The sequence below is a fragment of the Tinamus guttatus genome, unplaced genomic scaffold (genome assembly GCF_059628265.1).
Source record: "Tinamus guttatus ecotype Peru unplaced genomic scaffold, ASM5962826v1 Tinamus_guttatus_pri_ptg000459l, whole genome shotgun sequence".
Classification (NCBI taxonomy): Eukaryota; Metazoa; Chordata; class Aves; order Tinamiformes; family Tinamidae; genus Tinamus; species Tinamus guttatus.
Window position 1 is genome coordinate 1,324,302 of NW_028288993.1, and position 18,407 is coordinate 1,342,708.

General features: G+C 61.8%; 2 protein-coding genes across 2 annotated transcripts; both read left to right on the top strand.

Annotated features, from left to right (window-relative positions):
• The first annotated feature begins 5,304 nt into the window (after positions 1 to 5,304).
• LOC104571012 (LIF interleukin 6 family cytokine) lies at positions 5,305 to 6,631 on the top strand. The gene is made up of 3 exons (XM_088532564.1): positions 5,305 to 5,341; positions 5,843 to 5,979; positions 6,134 to 6,631. Exons 1-3 carry the CDS (start codon positions 5,305 to 5,307, stop codon positions 6,629 to 6,631), a joined length of 672 nt encoding a protein of 223 aa, XP_088388690.1.
• A 6,327-nt stretch (positions 6,632 to 12,958) lies between these two features.
• On the top strand, positions 12,959 to 15,888 carry LIF (LIF interleukin 6 family cytokine). The gene is made up of 3 exons (XM_088532201.1): positions 12,959 to 12,977; positions 14,927 to 15,111; positions 15,406 to 15,888. Exons 1-3 carry the CDS (start codon positions 12,959 to 12,961, stop codon positions 15,838 to 15,840), a joined length of 639 nt encoding a protein of 212 aa, XP_088388327.1. The 3' UTR covers positions 15,841 to 15,888.
• The last annotated feature ends 2,519 nt before the right edge of the window (positions 15,889 to 18,407 follow it).

The window sequence follows — 18,407 nt, forward strand, 5'->3', positions numbered from 1 at the left end:
CCTCCCTGTGCACGGGGGACCCTGCCTGCACTGCCCTGGGTGCCCTGCGGGTGCCCCCCTTGCACCCCACCGAGTCCTGCATCATCCCTGTGCTTGGGTGGCCCCAGCTGTCACTTGTGTCCTAAAGGCCGAGACGAGGAGGTGGAAGCCTCGAGCAGGAGCAGCGGGGCAGAGCTGCGATGCCCTGTGCTCCTGGTGATGGAAAGCAGCCGGATGACACAGGCCCGGGCTGCCTCTGCTCGCCTTGGTGCTTGGGAAGCTGCGGCGCCGCTCGAGTCAGCAGGAGCAGATGGTCTCACCGGGTTGCTCCCTCGCCTGTGAGGCCATTCCAAGGGCTGATGCCACAGCGATGCCCTGGTGCCAGCACTGCCTGCCTTGCCCAGGGGGCACAGGTGCTTTTACAAAGCGTTGAGGGGCCGGAGGTGAGCGCTGCCCGGGTGGGCGCAGGGGTGAGCGCTGCTGAGGGAGCCCTGTGCCCTTCTTGGTGCTGAGCGAACAGATTTCCAGCCCTCCTGAGGCACCTCCAGAGTATTGGCATGGCAAATGGGGACATGCGCTGGCAGCTCCAGCATGTGGGAACCTCCACCGTCCCACTGCCACCCAGAGAGCAGAGTGGGAATTTTGGGGGTTGTGGAAGGAGGTGCCCCCTAGATCCACTGTGGGCCGAGGCACCAGGCAGAGCTGGGGTGCCAGCGACTCAGCTGCCACCAGGGCCCATTCCCAGCGCTGGAGCAAGCGGCTGACCCAGTGGCTGGCTCTGGAGGGCGCTTGCAAGACCTCGAGTTCCTACAAAGTCCCCAGCCTCTTTCCTTCCTGTCTCACTCTCTTTTCCAGAGTCATGAGACAGTTGTGACGCGCGCCATGAAGATTAAGAAACTACAGTCAGCCAATGCTGTCACCAGCGCTATTTTTAACCGCCATGGGTATTGCACATTCTTGCAGGACGTGCTCCTCTTTCATCTCCGGGCTCCTCTGACCGGTGCCCAGTGAAAGCCGGTGGCCGCGGTTCCTCCAGAGCCCGGTGGCAGTGAGGGGCAGGGGCTTCCTGCTGTCCCCCAGCCTGGCAGCACGAGTGCATTGTCCCAGCTGGTGGCTCGGGAGGACGAGCTGCCCATGTACAGGCCCGTGCACCTGCCTGGGCACCCTTGGGCTAGCAGCCCAGCTCCAGGGCTTTCCCTTGGCTTTTGGAGTCATTCAATGAGCCCGTTGGATTTCCACATTTCCCTCTTCGTGTAGTGCAGGTGCTGTGTAAAACCTTTGGATCTTCGCTGTACAAGGTCCGGGGTGGTGCCCAGACTGGCGCTCTGTCCTGCGGCTCCAGGGTCTCCTCTCGTGGGTCCTTGGTGGTAGTCAGGGCCCAGGTGCCAGCGTGCAGCCCCAGGCACCACAGCCAGCCCAACTCCCTCTGCCAACCAATCCTGCCCATGTGGCACACGTCATGGGCATAGTGTGCCCAGTGGGCCAGGGATCAATCATAGAATCACAGAATCATTAAGGTTGGAAGGGACCTCTAGAGATCATCCAGTTTAACACCCCCTGCACATGCAGAGCACGTGGCACAGGACTGTGTCCAAGCGGGTTTGAAGATATCCGGAGAAGGAGACTCCACAGCCTCTCTGGGCAGCCTGTTCCAGTGCTCTGTCACCCTCACTGTTAAAAAATTATTCCTTAAGTTCCTGTAGAACTTCTGGTGCTTCAATCTGTGACCATTTCCTCTAGTTCTATTGGTGGCCACCACTGAAAAGAGGCTGGCGCCATCCTCCTCACTCCTTCCCTTGAGGTATTTGTATACACCGATTAGATCCCCTCCCAGCCTGCTCTAAATGTGAATGAATGTGAACGGATGAGCAGCCAGCTTGGTTTGGAATAGCTAGAGGGATGGATGGATGGATGGTTCTCGATAGATGGATGATGTAGACTGATGCCTAGGTGGACTGATGCCTACATGTATGGATGGTTGGAATAGATGGGTACATGTATGGGTAAATGGATGGGGTGAGTGGATGGATAGATAGGTGGATATATGGATGGATACATGGGTGGATAGGTTGTTGGGATGGATACATATGTGTATGGATGGATGTGGTGGATGAATGGAGTAGATGGATTGGTGGATGGATGAACAAATTGTCTTTGTCACACTGGTGTAATTGTCACACTGGTGTAATTCTCCTGAAGAAAAGAAACTACTTCTTCCCTTCCACGTTGTCCTGTTTACAACCTTTGCATCCTCACCACACCGGGATGAGACAACTCCCTGGCTTGACCAGATGTGACCTTGGACCTGAGCTCAACGGCTGGCAGCCGTGAAGGCCTGCTGGAGCAGACTGGGGCAGCCCCCTGCTTTCCAGGTCTCGAGTCCCAGCAGTGTCCTTGGGCCACATAGCCCCATCACATCTCTAGGGTCCTGCCAGGGCTGCAGGAAGGCCGCTGTGGGTGTGTGCTGGGTGCTGTGGGGATGTAGGTGCTTGAGCAGCTCTGATGGTCGTGACTGCACTGCAGACTGAGGCTGCGTGTTCGCATGCATCTCCCCAAGCTGCTTGCTCAGTTGCGCAGGACCCAGCATGGACATGGTTGGTACCAGCTCACGCTCTCCCGGGTGACACCTGGAGCAGGAGGATCCAGCCACAAGGACATGACCAACCTGGGCCATTTGACCTCAAGCCCTCGTTTGTTCTCTAGTACAGACAAAGCGATGGTTGGTGGGGGTAGGACAAGACAGAAGGAGCCTTTCGAGGCCACCCAAGGTATCCTTGGGGGCATCTCTGTAGAGAAACCTGGGTCGTGGCTGAGGGAAGAGGAACCAAACGATGGCAGAGGAGGAACACCAGGTATTGGTGGCCCTTCTCACAGCTCATCTCCTGGGGACGCTGGGGAATGTGGTGCTGAGCAAGGCACCGCTGGCTTCACTGAATGCCACACATGGCCCGTTTCCTGCATCAAGGAGTTCTGCAGGTTGGCTGGGTAGGCGGAGGGGAAGAAATTTTGGGAAAAGCAAGTATTTCTTCTTATGGAAATGAGTCACTGCTGCTCTCTTCCGTTCTCAAGGCAATATTATTTCTGTGTTTTCCTCTCTTCACAGAGTCCCTCCAATCTGAAAGTGCAAATTCTGCTTTGGGCAGCTTCCTGTGCCGGCTAGAAGGGCAAAGCAGGAGCAACCGGAGGGGCCGGGCAAGCGCCAGCTTGATTCTCGGATGGGCAGGCGAAGCAGGGGGCAGCAGTGGCACCTGCCAGGCCGAGGGGCAGCCCCACGCTCTCCCGTCACCCACCTAGCGCTGGAAGCCCTGCGATGCCCCTGTTGAGAGCCAGATGGCACGGGGTCCAAAACGCGTCTCGCAAAGCAAGCGCCCACTCAGCCCCACGCGTGCGGGTCTCGGTGCTCAAGCGCTGCACGTGGCGGGTTGCAAGGCTGAGCACTGCCTGAGGCCTCAGGATTTTGCAGACCTGAGTGAGGGGCTTTGCATCCGTGGCCCCTCTCCTCCCAAAAGTCGGAGTACAGCTGAAAATAGCTCCGGATTGGAGCCCATTGTGGCTCCTCGGATGGTGACGGTACCCCAGAGCCGGCAGATTTGCTGGGATCTCATTCATTTTAGCAAAATCTGGAAAACTGTCCGGAAAACAAAATAAAATTTTGTGAACATTCCTTTTGCTTTCCAGGGTAGCTGGCGCAGGCTCCCGCCGTGGCCGGGGTGCTCCCAGGCTGGCTCTGCACAGCCCCTGGCACTGAAATGAAGGCCTGGACACGAGGGCAGCTCCAGTGGCTGCCGAGGCTGTGCCGAGCCCGGGCACCGCGTTGCGCCGCCATGGGGCTGGCGGGCAGAGGCTTTTGCCCGGCGGCGTTGCATAACTCTTACGCAGCACAACGGGGAGGCTGCGCCGGCAGCCAGCTGGCAGCTGCCGGAGCGTGTTTCCTCTGACCCCGGCGGGCTCCGGCTTTGTGCAACGCCCGCGGGCCATGCCAGGCTGGGCTCTGCTGCTGACCTCCGGGGCGATTGCGTTTCCTTCCTTGCACGCCTGGCTCCGGAGACACCCGGGGCCTGGTGAGGACGTACGGGAGCAGCACCTGGTGCCGAGCACTGCCGGCGACTCTGCGTTTCACCCCCAGGCGCCCGTGCTGCCCGCAGTGCTCACGCTCCCGCAGCAGCCTGTCGGATTATCTGGCCCTGCTCACTGTCGCCAGCTCCAACACCCAGCCCAGGAGAGGAGAAACCCCCTCCAGCCCCTTAGTCAGCGGGCCACTTCCTCCGCCGCTGCCTGCCACGGCATCCCTCTGCCGCGGGCCACCCGCTGCGCTCCGGTTTACCATATACGGCTGCGGTGGCGGCGCCCCGGCCCCCCAGCTAGCCCTAGGCATCCAGGCTCCAGCAGTGAGCGATGCCAGGGCCGGGGGGGCAGCCCTGGGCAGTGCTTCCAGCCTCAGGGGCATGGAGCAGTGCGACTTCTCCAGCCTCGGAGCCGGGCTCCGATGCAAAGAGCATCTCTGGGAGCAGCACTGCAGTCAGGAGCAGTGGCACCTCAGAGAGGTCAGGAGCACCCGCGCACGAGCCCATGTCCTCTGAGCACACCTTCTCCACACCCTGCATCTCTATCTGATGGCTCCATCTCTCCCAGGCTGCATTTTCAGCTGCAGCCTCCAGGGCGGCTGCAAGACTGCAGACCGCGCGGCCACGCCGTGGCCAAGGGCTAGCGGCGCGGTGCAGCACGCCTGGGTTTGCTGCCTAAAATGTCCGTGCTAAAGCCAGACGGTCCGTGCTGTGGCCCAGGCCCAGTGCTCAGTGTGCCCTGGCGTCTCACTGCAGAAGCCGTCGCTGCTGCTGGTTGCCCTGCGGTGGTTTCTGGTGATGACAGTGTGGGTAGCAGAGGCTGATTTTAGGTTAATGTGTAGCTACCATTGCTGTGAGCCTCTTCCATCTAATAAAGAAACCAGTGAAAGTGGCGAACGCAAGGAGGCTCTTTCCTACAGAGTTGGTTTCCTTGTGTTTGGCCTCCAGGTCAGGCTGCTCTCAGGGCTCTGCTGGCTGCCCCAGAGCTAGGGCAGGACCTACAAGGACTCCCTCGAGGAAGTGAATCGAAGAACAAAACCAGGGGCTGCTTCGCCTCAGTTCCTCCCCTCCGCCCTGACGCGACTCACCCTGCTCATTGCCCCCCAGTCATCACTTTAGTTCTTTCTCTCGAATCCGAGCGCCTCCTTCGGAAGTGATGCCTAGACAGGGCACTTTAAAAGGCGAGCTTCCCCATAAGCAAGCAGTGAGGAAGTGGCTCGCGCGCCCTGCAGCCCTGCTCAGAAGTGCCCTGCCCCGAAACATGTGGTGCAACGCACGGCCCCTGGGTGTGCTAGCAGGTAGGTCAGGGCTGGCGTTCCGCTGCTGCCCTCTTGCTCGCGGGCCCGCGCTGCCGCAGAGGGGCCTGCGCAGCCGTGCCAGCCACGGCGGGAGCCCCGCGGCGCAGCGCGGCGGCGTGGCCCGCCGGGGCACTGAGTCACTCAGCTGCGGCCGTCCGCCGCGCGCTTTCCTCTCCCGGCGGCGCCAGCGGGCGATGGGCGGCGGGGCCCTTTCCGAGTGCGGGTGCCTCTTCCTGGAAGTGGGCGGGAAGGGGAGGCAGAAGGGCTGTGAGCACCCCGTGTTGGGCCCTTCGAGGGTCTCTCTGCTGCTCTGAGGGTGGTGGCGAGCAGAACAAGAGATGATTCAAATGGTAGGTAGGAGGAAGGATGCTGGTCTCACCTGGTGGCTCTCTGGTGCCCGTGCTCTCCCTCAGCTGCTGTCACACTTGGGCAAAGCCCTATGAGCTGTGACACTGAATCCCCCCTCTCCAGACCCCCTCACTCCCTCCTCTTCCTCCTCAGCCATGGCCAAAGGTCTCCTCATCCTCTGTGCGTTGCCCGCTGACGCCGGCAAGAGCTCCCAGGCCTTGTACGTAAAGCAGATCCACTCACTGGTGCGACACATGGCAGAGGATGCGCAGGAGCTTTTCACCTTCTACGTAAGTGCTGGCTCCCTGCACTGCCATCAGGAGGGCCAGTGCAGTGGGGCCGCCGCTCTCCTCTGGGGCTGCCGTCCCTTGGAGACACCCCATGGAGCCCTGGCCAGCAGCTCCCGGCCACCTGGAGGTGACCACCTTGCTTGTGTCTTCGCAGGAGAGCAACCAGGGACTGAATGTGCCAAAGCTGTGCCAAGGGAGCAAGTGGGTGGAGTGGCTGCCCCGGGGGCACATGGCAGACCTGCTGGTGCCCAGCGCGCTGCAGGAGCTCTACGGGGCCATGCAGCACATGGACCATGCCCTGCAGACCATCTCACAGCACCAGCAGGACCTCAATGCCCCCGGCTCCGAGCTCCTCCGGAGGCTTGCCAACACCCACCTGAAGGTGCGCGGGCTCCTCAACAACGTCGAGACCCTGCTCCGAGCCCAGGGCATTGTGCCCATACACATCACCCTCCCCCGGAAGCCAGCAGTGACCAAAGTCTTCCAACAGAAACTGGAAGGATGCAGAGTCCTCTGGAGCTACTCTCACTTCATGCGCAAACTGAACACCAGCCTGGAAGCCAAGGGACTCCTAGACCTCCGAAAACCGCGACGGCAGCGGCGTGGGTCGAGAAGAGATTCCAGGGCCAGTAAGTGGGTCAGACACTCCTAGATCAGCTTTGGGTGCTCCCGACAGTACATGAATTGTCCCCACTGGCCCCCATCACCATGGTGGAACGGCTGCCCCCGAGCTCAGCGTTGGTCCTGTCACCATCTTGCTGCAGAAGCTCCACAAAAGGGGGCTGTGTGTGGACACGACCAGTGAGCGGGAGCAGGACTCCCTCGCCACCGCCATGGCCAGGACGGGTGTCTCTGGGAGGCTGGATCCTGACCTGAGTGCTCTCAGTGACCAAAAGTGGTGGATTCTCCCTGGGATCTGGCTGAGTCCAGACGCATGGAAAGCCAAGCGTGTTGCTCCAGGATGCACAGCTGAACCGGGCATCACCTCCGACTCCGCTGGGATTGTGCATGTGAATCTGGCAGGGTGAGCAGCAGCAGGTCGCAGAGCGCTCTCAGGCTCTCAGAGCGAGGCCGCCTCGCTCGTGCCTGTGCACGCCTGGTTCAGTGCACGACTGCAGCATCCTTTGTGCAAGCAGGAGCTGGGCTTGCACCAGCCGCTGCTCGCAGCTGTCCGGCACGGCCCGCACCGCGGCGGCTCCCAAGCACCGTTTGCACAAAACTCCATGCTCTGCACTGCTGCACGGAGCTAGCCAGCTGCTCGGAGGGGGTTGTCCTGGCATCTGCCACATGCTGTCAGGGCAGCCCAGAGCTGGCCACAGCGGCTGCCCTGGGGAGCCACTCGCCCTGCCCTGGCAGGGGCAGCCTCTGCGCACCATCCCAGCGCTGCTCGCCACGAGGTCAGTGCTGTGCAGCCAGCACTGCGGGGTTACTGCAGGCTGCCAGCTCCGTGCATCGGAAACATCCCCTGCTTTCAACCCTGCCTTGATTTTCCAGTGATTCAATGGGTCTGGTGACCCTTCCTGACTAAGTAGCTGCGCACTGTGCACCCGGCGTGCAGCTCCGCGCTGCGCACGCTCTCCTCCTGGCCCCAGCACCCAGCGCGGGCTCGCAGCAGCACTGAGCCACTGATTTGCTGCATCCAGAGGTGGAAACAGATCCCGTGATGCCAGCGGGTATCCAGGAGCGGCTGGTCTCAACCCAGGGGTCGAATCCAACCTTCCCATCACAGCGATTGCAAACCCCAGGGAGCATCTGGAAGCAGCATCCGCATGCCCTCGGTGTCCCCGTGTTTGTAGCATCCCTGTGCCTGCAGCAGCCCTGTGCTCTTGGCAGCCCGGTGCTCACAGCATCTCTGTTCTCAGCATCCCTGTGCTCTCAGCATCCATCTGCCCACGGCATCCCCTGCCCATGGCTTCCCCATGCCCTCAGCATCCCCGTGCCCTCAGCATCTCCCGAGCCTCCTCGGGAGGCAGGATGCACTTTCGCTGGGAAGCGCCTCTCTGGCACTGCCTCTGGACCTGACCACATGGACCACGACCACAAAATTTGGTGGCCAGCCTGCATCAGGACTAATTTATAGACTAATATTTGTACAACTAACATATTTATTGAATTTGAAGGGTTAATTTAAAAATGTCCTTGCACTGGACAGATGTATTTAAAAATGTAGTTTTAATATATGACTACGTCTATATATTTTGTGATATTTATATTGTGTTAAAATATAAATGTAACAATATTTTATTTATGAATTTAAATATATATATTTTTTGTACTGTGAAAAGGGGGCAGTCTGCCCTTTCTGCTTGTGGTAGGTGAACTACACTCACTTATTTTTCTATTACAATTGAAGGAAATAAAACTTTGACCTATACCTGAGAGCTGTTGATGATTTTGTGTGTGTAGGGGAGAGGAAGCTGGTCCCTCTGCCAATGAGGGATGCCAGCAGGCTCCTCCTGGGGGCCAGGGCTGCCCCAAACCAGCCTGGATATGGGCCATTGCTGCAGGCACCGAGGGCAAGGCTGGATGGCGCCAGCATCTTCATCCCTCACCCTGGGACACTGGAGGTTGGGATGTCCCCGGTGCTGCTCGGGTACCGCCGTGAGCAGACTGCAAACCCCAGCTCGGTGCACGGGGAGATGCAACTCATTTTACAAGCATTTGGTGTCCTTGCAGGGTTTTCTGCGGGCTGCGAGGTTAAGCTGCTGCCGGGAATTTTCAGCCACAAGGCTGGAGGTGGGGAGGGAGAGGTACCAGCAATGGCGAAAGTCCGCGCATGTTTAGAAATGAATTAGCAATAACTCGAAAGAAAATGGGGAAATACCAGGGGGTTTCAGAGAGGAGCAATTTGGCTCAGAAAACAAGCCCAGGAGGTCAGGGCATGGGGAGCCTGAGGCCTGGCCAGGCAACGCGGTGCACGTGGCACCGCCAGGCACGCGGCTGCCTGGGGGCACCGCTGTGGGGCAGGAATCGCTTTGGCCCCCCAGCCAGCAAGGGCCAAGAGCGCCCGCTCCTGGTGTGGCCTGTGCTTGGTCGGGCCACCGCATACCCTGACGGGAGACGTTTTCACCCGTGGGGCCAGTGCGGGGAAAAAAAGAAGGTTGGGAGCCCTGAAGCACCTGGCCTTGGGCTACCGTGAACCGGGGGGCCGAGGAAGAGGGCAGCTGACTCAAACCCGCCGGGGCCTGGGCCGGCCGGTCACGCGGAGCCGCGGAGTCACTTATTCCCTGCCGTGTGCCCCGGCGCTGCTCCCGGCCCGCAGCGGGCCTGGCCGTGACTCAGTCCGCGGCAGCCTCACGGCGGGCAGCGTCGTGGTGGGCAGCGTCGCACCGGCTCCTGGAGCAGCACCTTGTCCCACTGCGGCGTCCCGGCTCACCCGCCGCAGCCCCGGCGCGGGACGATGTCAGCATGAGGCAGCCCGCGTCGGCCGGCCGCGCTGACGGTGAGCGCCGTGCCACGGCCCCGCCGGGAGAGCCGGCGGCCGCGAGCTGCTCGCCCCGGCTTCGACGGCCAGGCTGAGGTAGGTGACCGTGGGGTGGATGCTGTGCTCCACGGCGCGGCCGGGGGGCAGCTTTCCTGCAGCCACCGGGCCCTGTTGCAGCCTGCGGGGGTGCTGAGGTGGGGAAGGGGCCGCTTAGGCGGTTGCAGAGCAAGGTGGCAGCGCAGCGGCTGCAGCGGGGGGCGGTGGCGGCGACAGGGTGGATGCCCGAGGTCTTGTCGTGCCATGCATGGAAAAGTTACTCCCTTGCTCTGTGACTCAAAGGGGAATTCGTTGCTCGGACTCCCTCAAGCCTGGGCTTCCCCTGTCCTCGGGCGAGGGCTCCGGGCTGCCCTGGCCCCAGCGCAGCGGGTATCTGGGTGCTGTGCCTGGCCCTCCCTGTCACCTGCGCTGCCCTCGCCATTCCCGACCACCCAGAGGCCATGGCGAGGATGGCAGGCGAAGGCAGCCCTCCACTCCCGCCACATCTCCTTCCTGCTCCGGGGCCATCCGCAGGGAACAGCCTGTGGATCAATCCCCATCCCAGGGCTGGAGGGGGCAGCAAGTCTCTGAAACTGTAGAACAAGCCTGAGGCAAAAACCCCGTCCATGCTGCGGCCCCGGGCAGTGTCGGGAGCCCGGGGCACCCGGGGCTGAGCTCGGCGACCCCTGCGCCACGCGCGGCTGAGTCACGAGGCGCAGGAGGATGTGCATTCCTGCCTCCGCCGACCTGCATGCGGCGTGACTCCACGGCCCCTCGGCCGCGGAATGCCCTGGGCGAGCCTGGGAAAGGGACGAGGAAACGGGGGCTCCGTGTTTCACCCGTCGCGTGCCAGGACCTCCGGAGAGCAGTGGCTCAGCCCCGGCAGTGGCTCAGGCTGCTCCCATCTGCTGGCAGAGGGATTTGTCCGATAGCCGGAAAGCGAGGGCGGGATGGGAGCAGACGGCTCCATCCTCCAGTCCCTGCCCCCGGAGCCGGCTGCAGCCTCCGGCTCTCTCCCCATGCCGGTGCTGCTCTGCCGCAGCTGCCTGCTGCAATTGCTCCCACGGAGCCAGCAGGAGTCGAGCTGCCCACGGAGCTTCGGGCTTCCTCTTGCCCCCATCCTGCACTTACAGTGGAGGGGAGTTGGAGCCAGCGGAGCCCCAGGAGGAATAGGCAAGGGATGCCTGGGCATCCCCCGGATCATGCAGGCGGAGAGCCCTTGAGCAGGGATCTCCACCGCAGTCTGCCAGCGTGCAGCCCTTCTCAAAGCTGCTGCTTGGCAAGGCAAAAGGAGCCGCCAGGCAAGTGCACCTTGGATTTTGTTAAGACTGAGCTGGTAAAAAAAGTGTATTATATATATATATATATATGTGTTCAAAAAAGTGCATTAAAAAGTGAATAAAAAAATTGCAATCCACATGAAAAGGTGCGGGGCTGCAGCAGGAGCAGCGCTGGAACTCAAGGCACCCGCTCCATGCGGACAGCTCAGCGGGGCCGTGGCGGAGGGCAAGGGGAATGCAGGAAAGAGCAGCCTGCCAGCAGCGGAGCGGGGATGGCCTTGGGGACGGCCCGTGCGGCGTGTCCCCTGCGGTGTGTCCCCTGCACGGTCCCCGGCGCGCTCGCGGCGCAGGCGGACAGCAGAGAGCAGTGTTCGGCAGGGCAGCGGCGGGCCCGGCGGCGCAGGGCGCTGCACCCGCTGCGAGGCGCTCGCTGGGAGCCGCGCGGCACCCCGGTACCCTCGGGGCAGGTTGTGCTCCCTACCGGAGATGTCCGGAGGACCAGGCTGCCTCACGCTCCCCAGCAATCTTGGCCAGAGTTTTCGTGAGGGCATCTTCCTCAACACCACGGGGGCAAATGTGGAGCCCCCCCCCCCATCCTTTTGCCTGCTACAGGTCTACTGAAAACTCCTTTGTTTTCTCCAAGGGGTGCAAGGACAGAGGCAATGGGGTAAATCCAGCTCCTGCCCTTTGGGAATTGCTGGTGCCTACAGCCCCAACACCAAGGGCAGCAGCGGGCGAGTGGAGCCCTTCCCCATCGAGCAGGAGCCCTTTCCCTGTTCCCTTCTTTTGCCCAGGGAATGTGGGGGGAGGCAGGGTCCCCCCGTCACTCGTCGCGGGGCAGGTGAAGGGGGTGCCTGGCAGCAGGTTCCACCCATGACCGCAGCCCCATGCGGGTTTTGTGCTGCCAGCGCGAGCAGGGCACAAACTTTCCCAGCCTGGTCCAGAGCCTCAGCCTGGTGTTCCCCAAAAGGCAGAAAGAAGAAAAACAAAACAGAACCCCAAAACAACAACAACAAGGCGCCCTCCCGCCACCGCCCATCAGAGAGAAACCATGAGGGCTTTAACCTGTTTTGCCCCCACCAGTGGAAGGGGCTAGGGGCTTGTTTTGGTGCCAGGCACCGACGTTAGCACCTTTAACCCAGCGGCGCATCGTGCCGGCCTGGGCAGGGAGCGGGGCACAGCGGGAGCCGCCGGCGCCGCGCGAAGGGTTAAGGCGCCTGTTGGGCCGGGGGGCCGGGCCGGCCTTGCCCACTTATGCTGGGTGGGTTTGTCTGATCTTTTTTTTTTTTTTTTCCTCCATTGGAAAACACAACTTTTCTTCTCTTTTACTTTTTTTTTCTTTTTTCTTTTTCTTTTTTCTTTTTTTTTCTTTTGGTGCCCAACTGGCAGTTCTGCAAGGGGATAAAGCACCCCGGGCCCCCCAACCAGCAGCCTGGGGTCCCAGGCATGCTGAGCCCATCCTGCCACTCGACGGCACCGCAGGGACATGGGCGCAGCCCTCGCCACCTCCCTGCATGCCGTGGGAACCCCACCATTGCCTCCCTCCTCTCTGGGGGGAATTTATTCAAAAAAAATTTTCTTTTTGATTTTTAGAGTGATTCCTTCCTTCCCGCCACGGTGCCGGTTTGCATCGCCAAAGCAGGCGCTCGGCCAAGGGGAATCACCGGGGGGGCGGACGGGACACCCCGGCACCGGGACGGGGTGAAAGTGCTGTCAGCAACATGAGTCAGGGCGCGCGCACCCGGCAGCGCCACGCGCGCCATCCCCGTCGCGGTCCCCCCCGCCGCCACGCGCCGCCCCCCCGGGACGCCCGGAGGTCGAGCTGTGAAAAAGAAAGGCGGAAAGAAAAAAAAAAAGGAAAAAAAAAAAGTGCGGCTCCTTGTGGTTTTTCTTCTTCTTCTTTTTTTTTTTAAATTCCCCCCACCCCCGGCAGCCCTGTGCGTGAAAAAAAAACACAATCCCAGTGACATCAACTTTATCAGAAGTTTATTTCTAAGAATCATTCACAATTTCCAAGCCCTTTTTTACTTCCTGATTTACAGATTCAATGCAAGTAATGATAGTGTTTCTCTGTTTCTCCCCCCTGCCCCCCCCCCCTCCTCCCCTTTCTTACAACACAGGCTCACTGGAGGACCGGTATATAAACCAAGAGGAGTCCCCCAGTATGAACATGAATTTCTGAAAACCTCTCCTGCCAGCCTCAATCTCTAGTAAAGTTGCTCCCGGGACACAGCTCACAATGAAGTTCATGCCGGCAGGTAAAAAAAAATCTTTGCTGAACCTATTTCGTCCTTTCCCCCCCGCTCCCCGGCTCCCTTTTCCCTTCCTCCCCCCGCCGCCGGTTTTCAACTTGGGGCATGTTGCAGCCGAACATGCGCACGCTCCGTCTGCAGCCGCTGCCGCTCGCTCGCCGCCCGGAGCGAAGCCTCCCGAAACGCTGCTCTTCCCCGGGGTTAGCATCCCTGGGAATTGGCAGGAGGCAGCACCAAATGCCTTTCTGGCGTGTTGCGGCCAACATCTGGACACTTATATAACTCGAAAGACTTCCAAAAAGGGTGTGGGGGGGAATCTTGACTTTTTTTTTTCCTTCCCCCCTCTTTTTTTTTTTTTTTTTGCTTTTTGCTCCTGTCCGGTCTCTGGATGCTGCAAAACGCAGGCGATTCACACTTAATTAGCGACAACTAAGAAATCCCAGAAATGAGGAAGCTGCCAAGTGCAGCCAGGGCTTTGGATGGGGCCGCTCTGACCCCGGCGCGGGGCTGTCGCCGCAGGGCAGCGGCGGCCGGTGCACGTGGGCGCCCCGCGGCCTCGCTCTGCCCAGCGCCGGGACGGGCGCGCGTGGCGAGGAGGCACCGCGGGCGCGAGGCCGCGCGCGCCGCCAGGCACGGCTGCACGGTGAGGAAGCGGGTGGCCTCGCGGCCGCCGCCCGCACCAGAGGCGCCCGGTGCCCTCTCCGTGCCGACTGCAGCGCTGCCGAGCGCGGGCAGCTTCGGGCACGCGATTGCAACACAACCAGGTAAGTCCTTCCCTGGCTGGGCACGGGCGTTGCTGCAGCAAGGGTAAATAAAGCGGTTATTGTGCTCCCCGGGACCTGCAGCAACGCAGAGGCTCTTACATGTGCAGACAATTTCAGCGCTTGTCGGAGCGCGGGGACGCTGCTGGTGGTGGCAGGGCCCACGCGGGGCGCCGTGGGGTCACCGCACTGCCAGGGCCCCGGCTGCTCCGCGGGGATGCAGAGCGTGGGGTCGGAGCGGCGGGGACGCTTGCCGGCCTCCAGGTGCTTCCCAGCGCTCCTGCTCCCGCCGCCGGGCTCCTCTGGGCGTGCAGCGGGCGCAGGTTGTCCCAGCCGTGCGCAGGTGCCGGTGGACAGAGCTCAGGGCTGAGATTGCGTCTGGCCCCGCAGCCCTGGGGATGCCGGATCCGGGTGCCGGTGGCGCCGCAGGTCTGGGGGGTGGCGCTTCCCTCCCGCCCTGCCGGTGCAGGGGACCCCGGGGATGGTCAGCGGGGCTGGGGCGACCCAGCTGCTCCCGGCTCGGTGCTCAACGGAGCGCTTGTTCGGCGGCCAGGGATTTCCTGGCCCGCGGCGCCGGCAGCTGCGCTGGCTCTTCCCGGGGCTCCTTGGCAAGCGAGCGCCGTGCTGGGTGTGCAGATGGGGAAAGAGAGGCACGGCCGTCCCCAGGCCCCTGCGCCCCGCAGGGGACTAATGCAAAAGCCCCGGCGCAGGTTTCCTGGCTGGCACCTGGCTGAGTCAGCGGGTGCCGCAGCCGGGGTGGGGCTCCACTCCTGCAGCGCCCGTTCGAGGATAACGGGGAGGAAATCGCTTTGCATATTCGATTAAATCTGACAGGCCATCACCGAGGCCTTGCGCAATGTGGGAATGCCAGCAGGCGCCCCACAGGGAAGGAGGGCAGGGAAATTCCTGCCGGGAGCGGGGCCAGCCCTCCGGCAGGTGAGGAAGTTGTGCTGAGCGGAGCTGGCGGTCTGGGAGCAGGCATGGGAGCGCCAGGCAGCTGGGAGCACTTTCCCCGGGAAAAGAGGAAGAGCGAAGCGGAGAGCAGAGGCTCCAGGCGAAGCCCAGCCTGGCAGCCCCACGTCCGAGGTGCCCTGGGCCGGCCAGGAGCCGGGTGGCCCGTGGCGCCTGTCACCAGCGCGGGCGCCGTGCTGGGGATCCGCTGACCCCCCACTCTTTCTCTGTCCCTGTGCCCAGGTGTCTTCCCCTTCGTGGCCCTGCTCCTGCTGCAACGGAGGCTGGTGGCTGGCCGGGCTTTGCTGGTGAACGGCCCTGGCGTCGGCTGCCCCATCAACAGCTTGTGCCGCTCCAACGTCTACGAGCAGACCCGCAAGCAGGTCGCGCTGCTCAACGCCACGGCCCAGGACCTCTTCAGCCTCTATGTAAGTGCCTCTCGCCGCTTCGGCACCTGGAGCAGGCTGCAAGCGGGACTGCTGTGGGAACGTGGAGGGAAAAGCCGTTAAAGAAGGCAGTGGTGGGTCCTGGAGCGAGGGATGTGCCAGGGACATCCCGGGGACGCCGAGGCTGAAGCTGCTGAGCAGCAGCACAAGCCCCCTGCAAGACCTGATCAGAAGGAGGGTGCCCAAGCTGGGGCAGCATCGGGGGCAGGAGCTGCCATGGGGGATGGGGACAGGGCGGGCGGCCAGGACCTCGGTGACACTCGCCTGTCCCTCCAGCTGAAGTGCCAGGGAGAGCCTTTCAGCAGCGAGACCGACAAGCTCTGCAGCCCCAATGGTTTCTTCTTCCCTGACTTCCATGAGAACCGGACGAGCGAGAAGGAGGTCATGGTGGCCATGTACAAGCTCTTTGCCTTCCTCAACGCCTCGTTGGGGAACATCACGCGGGACCAGGAGGAGCTCAACCCCACAGCCAAGGAGCTTCTTGACCGCCTCCACAACACCACCAAGACCACACAGGGCCTCATCTCCAACCTCACCTGCCTGCTCTGCAAAAACTACAACATCTTCCAGGTGGATGTGAGATATGGGCCGAACAGCAAGGGTAAGCGTGCCTTCAAGAAGAAGCAGCAGGGCTGCCAGGTGCTTCGCAAATACGTGCAGGTCATCTCCCACGCGGCTCGCATCCTCCTACCTCACCTGAGCTCTGCGTGAGTGCCTGGCCAACGGCACCTCTTGCCTGCTGCTGAGCCTGGAAAGCTGCAAGAGGCTTCAGAAAGGATGCCTGAGCCAAGATCCCTTCAAGGGAGATCTCAGTGCTGGCACTTGACAGGGGGGAACAACTGACAACGAGATGGGGACCTGTCATCCCTGCATCCCCACCAGCCCCTGGCTCACCGTGGGGCCACCACCTGGCCCCTGAAGGTCCTTCCTTTCCAACAGTCCTCTCGCCTTCTTATTTATTACCTCCTCCTGCTCTCCTGCCCATCCCTGCCCTGCGCTTTAATTTATTTCTGCTCCAGGGGGGCAGTGGCAGTGAGGGTGATGAGTGCCCAGTTGGACAGAGCAGTCTGCAGAGCAGCCTTGGCCATCCTCTTGGAGCCGCCACGAGGCTCATGTTGGTGGGAGGATGGTCGGACCCTTCCCTTCGGGGGCTTGCAAATTTTGTTAAAAATGGGGGAAACAGCAAGCGTCATCCTCAATTGCGAGAAGCGGCCGGAGCCGGAGAAGCCTTTGCCCCACCAGGCATGGATCGGCAGAGCAGGGAGCAAGCCACAGCAGCACTGCTTCGGCTGGAGGAGGCCCGGACGTGAGCGCTGCCCCCGCTGGGACACGGTGCCACGCGGCTGCCCGCGCGGGGCCCAGCCGAGGCGCTGCCGCCCCAGCCGCGTGGCTCAGGCCTGCAAGTGCTGCGAGGGAGCCCAGCTCTGCTGCGCAGACGGGGCTGCCGCAGCCCCACGGCCACGTGGGGTGACACCACGGACCCTGCTCCCGCCACCGCTCACACCGGGCCGGGCAGGAGCTTCTGGCCTCCAGCACAGCTCCTGCGGCCAGGACAACCCCCGCATCACGGGGCGCCACCGCTGAGCCTGCGGGGCTTGGAAAAGTGCCTTTTTCTCCTCAAAACTGCTTTGGGGGCCTTTGAATGTAGCTCTGGCCCAACTTGCTGGACTGTGGCAGCTCCGAGTGCCCAAGAGTCCCTCAGAGCTCTCGGAGCTGGCGCCGAGAGCCGGGGCCGGGTGCTGAGGCCGGCCGGAGCCGCTGCCCGTCCTCGCTCTGCGTCGCGGCGCGGAGGCGGCTGGCCGGGGGCTGGGGACGCGCGCGGCCGCGGGCTGGACTGCAGGGGCTTATTTATTTGCTCGGGGAGGCTGGTGCCGGCGCGCAGGCGCGTGGGAAACCCCACGGTGCCCACCAGTGCTCTCTGACCTGGGGTTTAATAATGTTATTAATATAATAATAATAATAATAATTAATTAATAAGATCGTGGTAATATATAGAGAGAATTCTATTTAAGTATTTATTTTTTATACATCTTTTTACAAAAAAATAAAAAATAAACACACAGAAACAGACTGTCTTGGGCTTTTCTTTGCTGGAGTTGGCAAGTGACAGCCATGGCTTCCATCGCCCAAACCAAAAACCCTCTCAGCACTGAGCTTCATCCCTGCCCGTGAGCACCTTCGTAGGGCCAGGTACGGCCCCAGCTTGTGTCAGCAACTGTCCCGCTGCTGGAAAATTGTCCATCCCGGGAATGGTTAAACCGACCCTTGCTGTGGGGCCGGAGCGGGAGCTGCCGGGTGTCCAGCGAGGTTGCGTGCGAGCCGAGCGGGGAGCGATTTTTGCAGCGCTCCCTCCACCAAGGCCGTCAGGGCCAAAAGAGGCAGTGCAGAGGAGTCCAGAGGCGCTGGAAAACCCCCGCTCCCGGTGGGAAGGGAACGGCGGGGAGCGCAGATAAAATTCCAGCCACTTCCCAGCCTCCCAAGCAGCCCTGGGAGAGGCTCGCAGGAGCTTAGGCCGGGCCAAGACCACCTAACGGGCAGCGAGCAACGCGGGCCCTCGCAGGCGCCTCGCGTGGGGACGCAGCGGTTAACAAGGGGCCGATTATCCGAGACGCCGGAGCGGGATGATGAAATTTTCCTCCTCCTCCTCCTCCTCCAGAGCCCTCGGGCCTGCGGCCAAGCCTCCCAGGCATGAGACAGCGAGCGGATGAGCTAAGATCCTGTGTGATCATCATCTCCCGTGTCTCGGAGGAGCCCCGGCAAAAAAAGCCTCATTGGGAAAAATAAATAATTAAATAAGAAATGAGACCCCCACTTGCTGGGGAGCCGTCCCCCCCGGCAGGCTGCTCGGCCTGGCTGCCACTTTGGCCATGGTGGCTTTGGTGGCAGCTGCTTTCCCAGTGGCCAACACGGCCCTGGCGTGGCCAGGAGGGACGGGCCTCACCCTTGCCTTTGGTGGCCCCCCGCACGGCCAACAGAGACCAAAACGGCGCCTGGAGAGGACACACGGACTGGGAGCCCAAGCGGGTGCCCAGGGACAGCGGCAGTGCGTGGACAGGCCCCAAGAGGGGCTGTGCCTGTCCATCCTGCCCTGCAGCCCCGCGGCGTCGGGCACGGGCGGCCACGGGAGCAGGGCCATGAGTGCCCCTCGCTGGCGGGAAGGGCCGAGCAGCAACACGGCCGGCATCCCGCTGCATGCGACACTGGCGGTGGGAGAAACCAGCCCCGTGTCACACATCCCTCGGTCACGTCGGAGTCGATGCAGCCCCTGGGGCGGCGAG

Coding starts and splice junctions, on each gene's coding strand:
- LIF (XM_088532201.1), top strand. Junction 15,112..15,405: donor AGGACCTCTTCAGCCTCTAT/GTAAGTGCCTCT, acceptor CTGTCCCTCCAG/CTGAAGTGCCAGGGAGAGCC.
- LOC104571012 (XM_088532564.1), top strand. CDS start 5,305: ATGTGGTGCAACGCACGGCCCCTGGGTGTGCTAGCAG. Junction 5,342..5,842: donor GCCCCTGGGTGTGCTAGCAG/GTAGGTCAGGGC, acceptor CTTCCTCCTCAG/CCATGGCCAAAGGTCTCCTC. Junction 5,980..6,133: donor AGGAGCTTTTCACCTTCTAC/GTAAGTGCTGGC, acceptor GTGTCTTCGCAG/GAGAGCAACCAGGGACTGAA.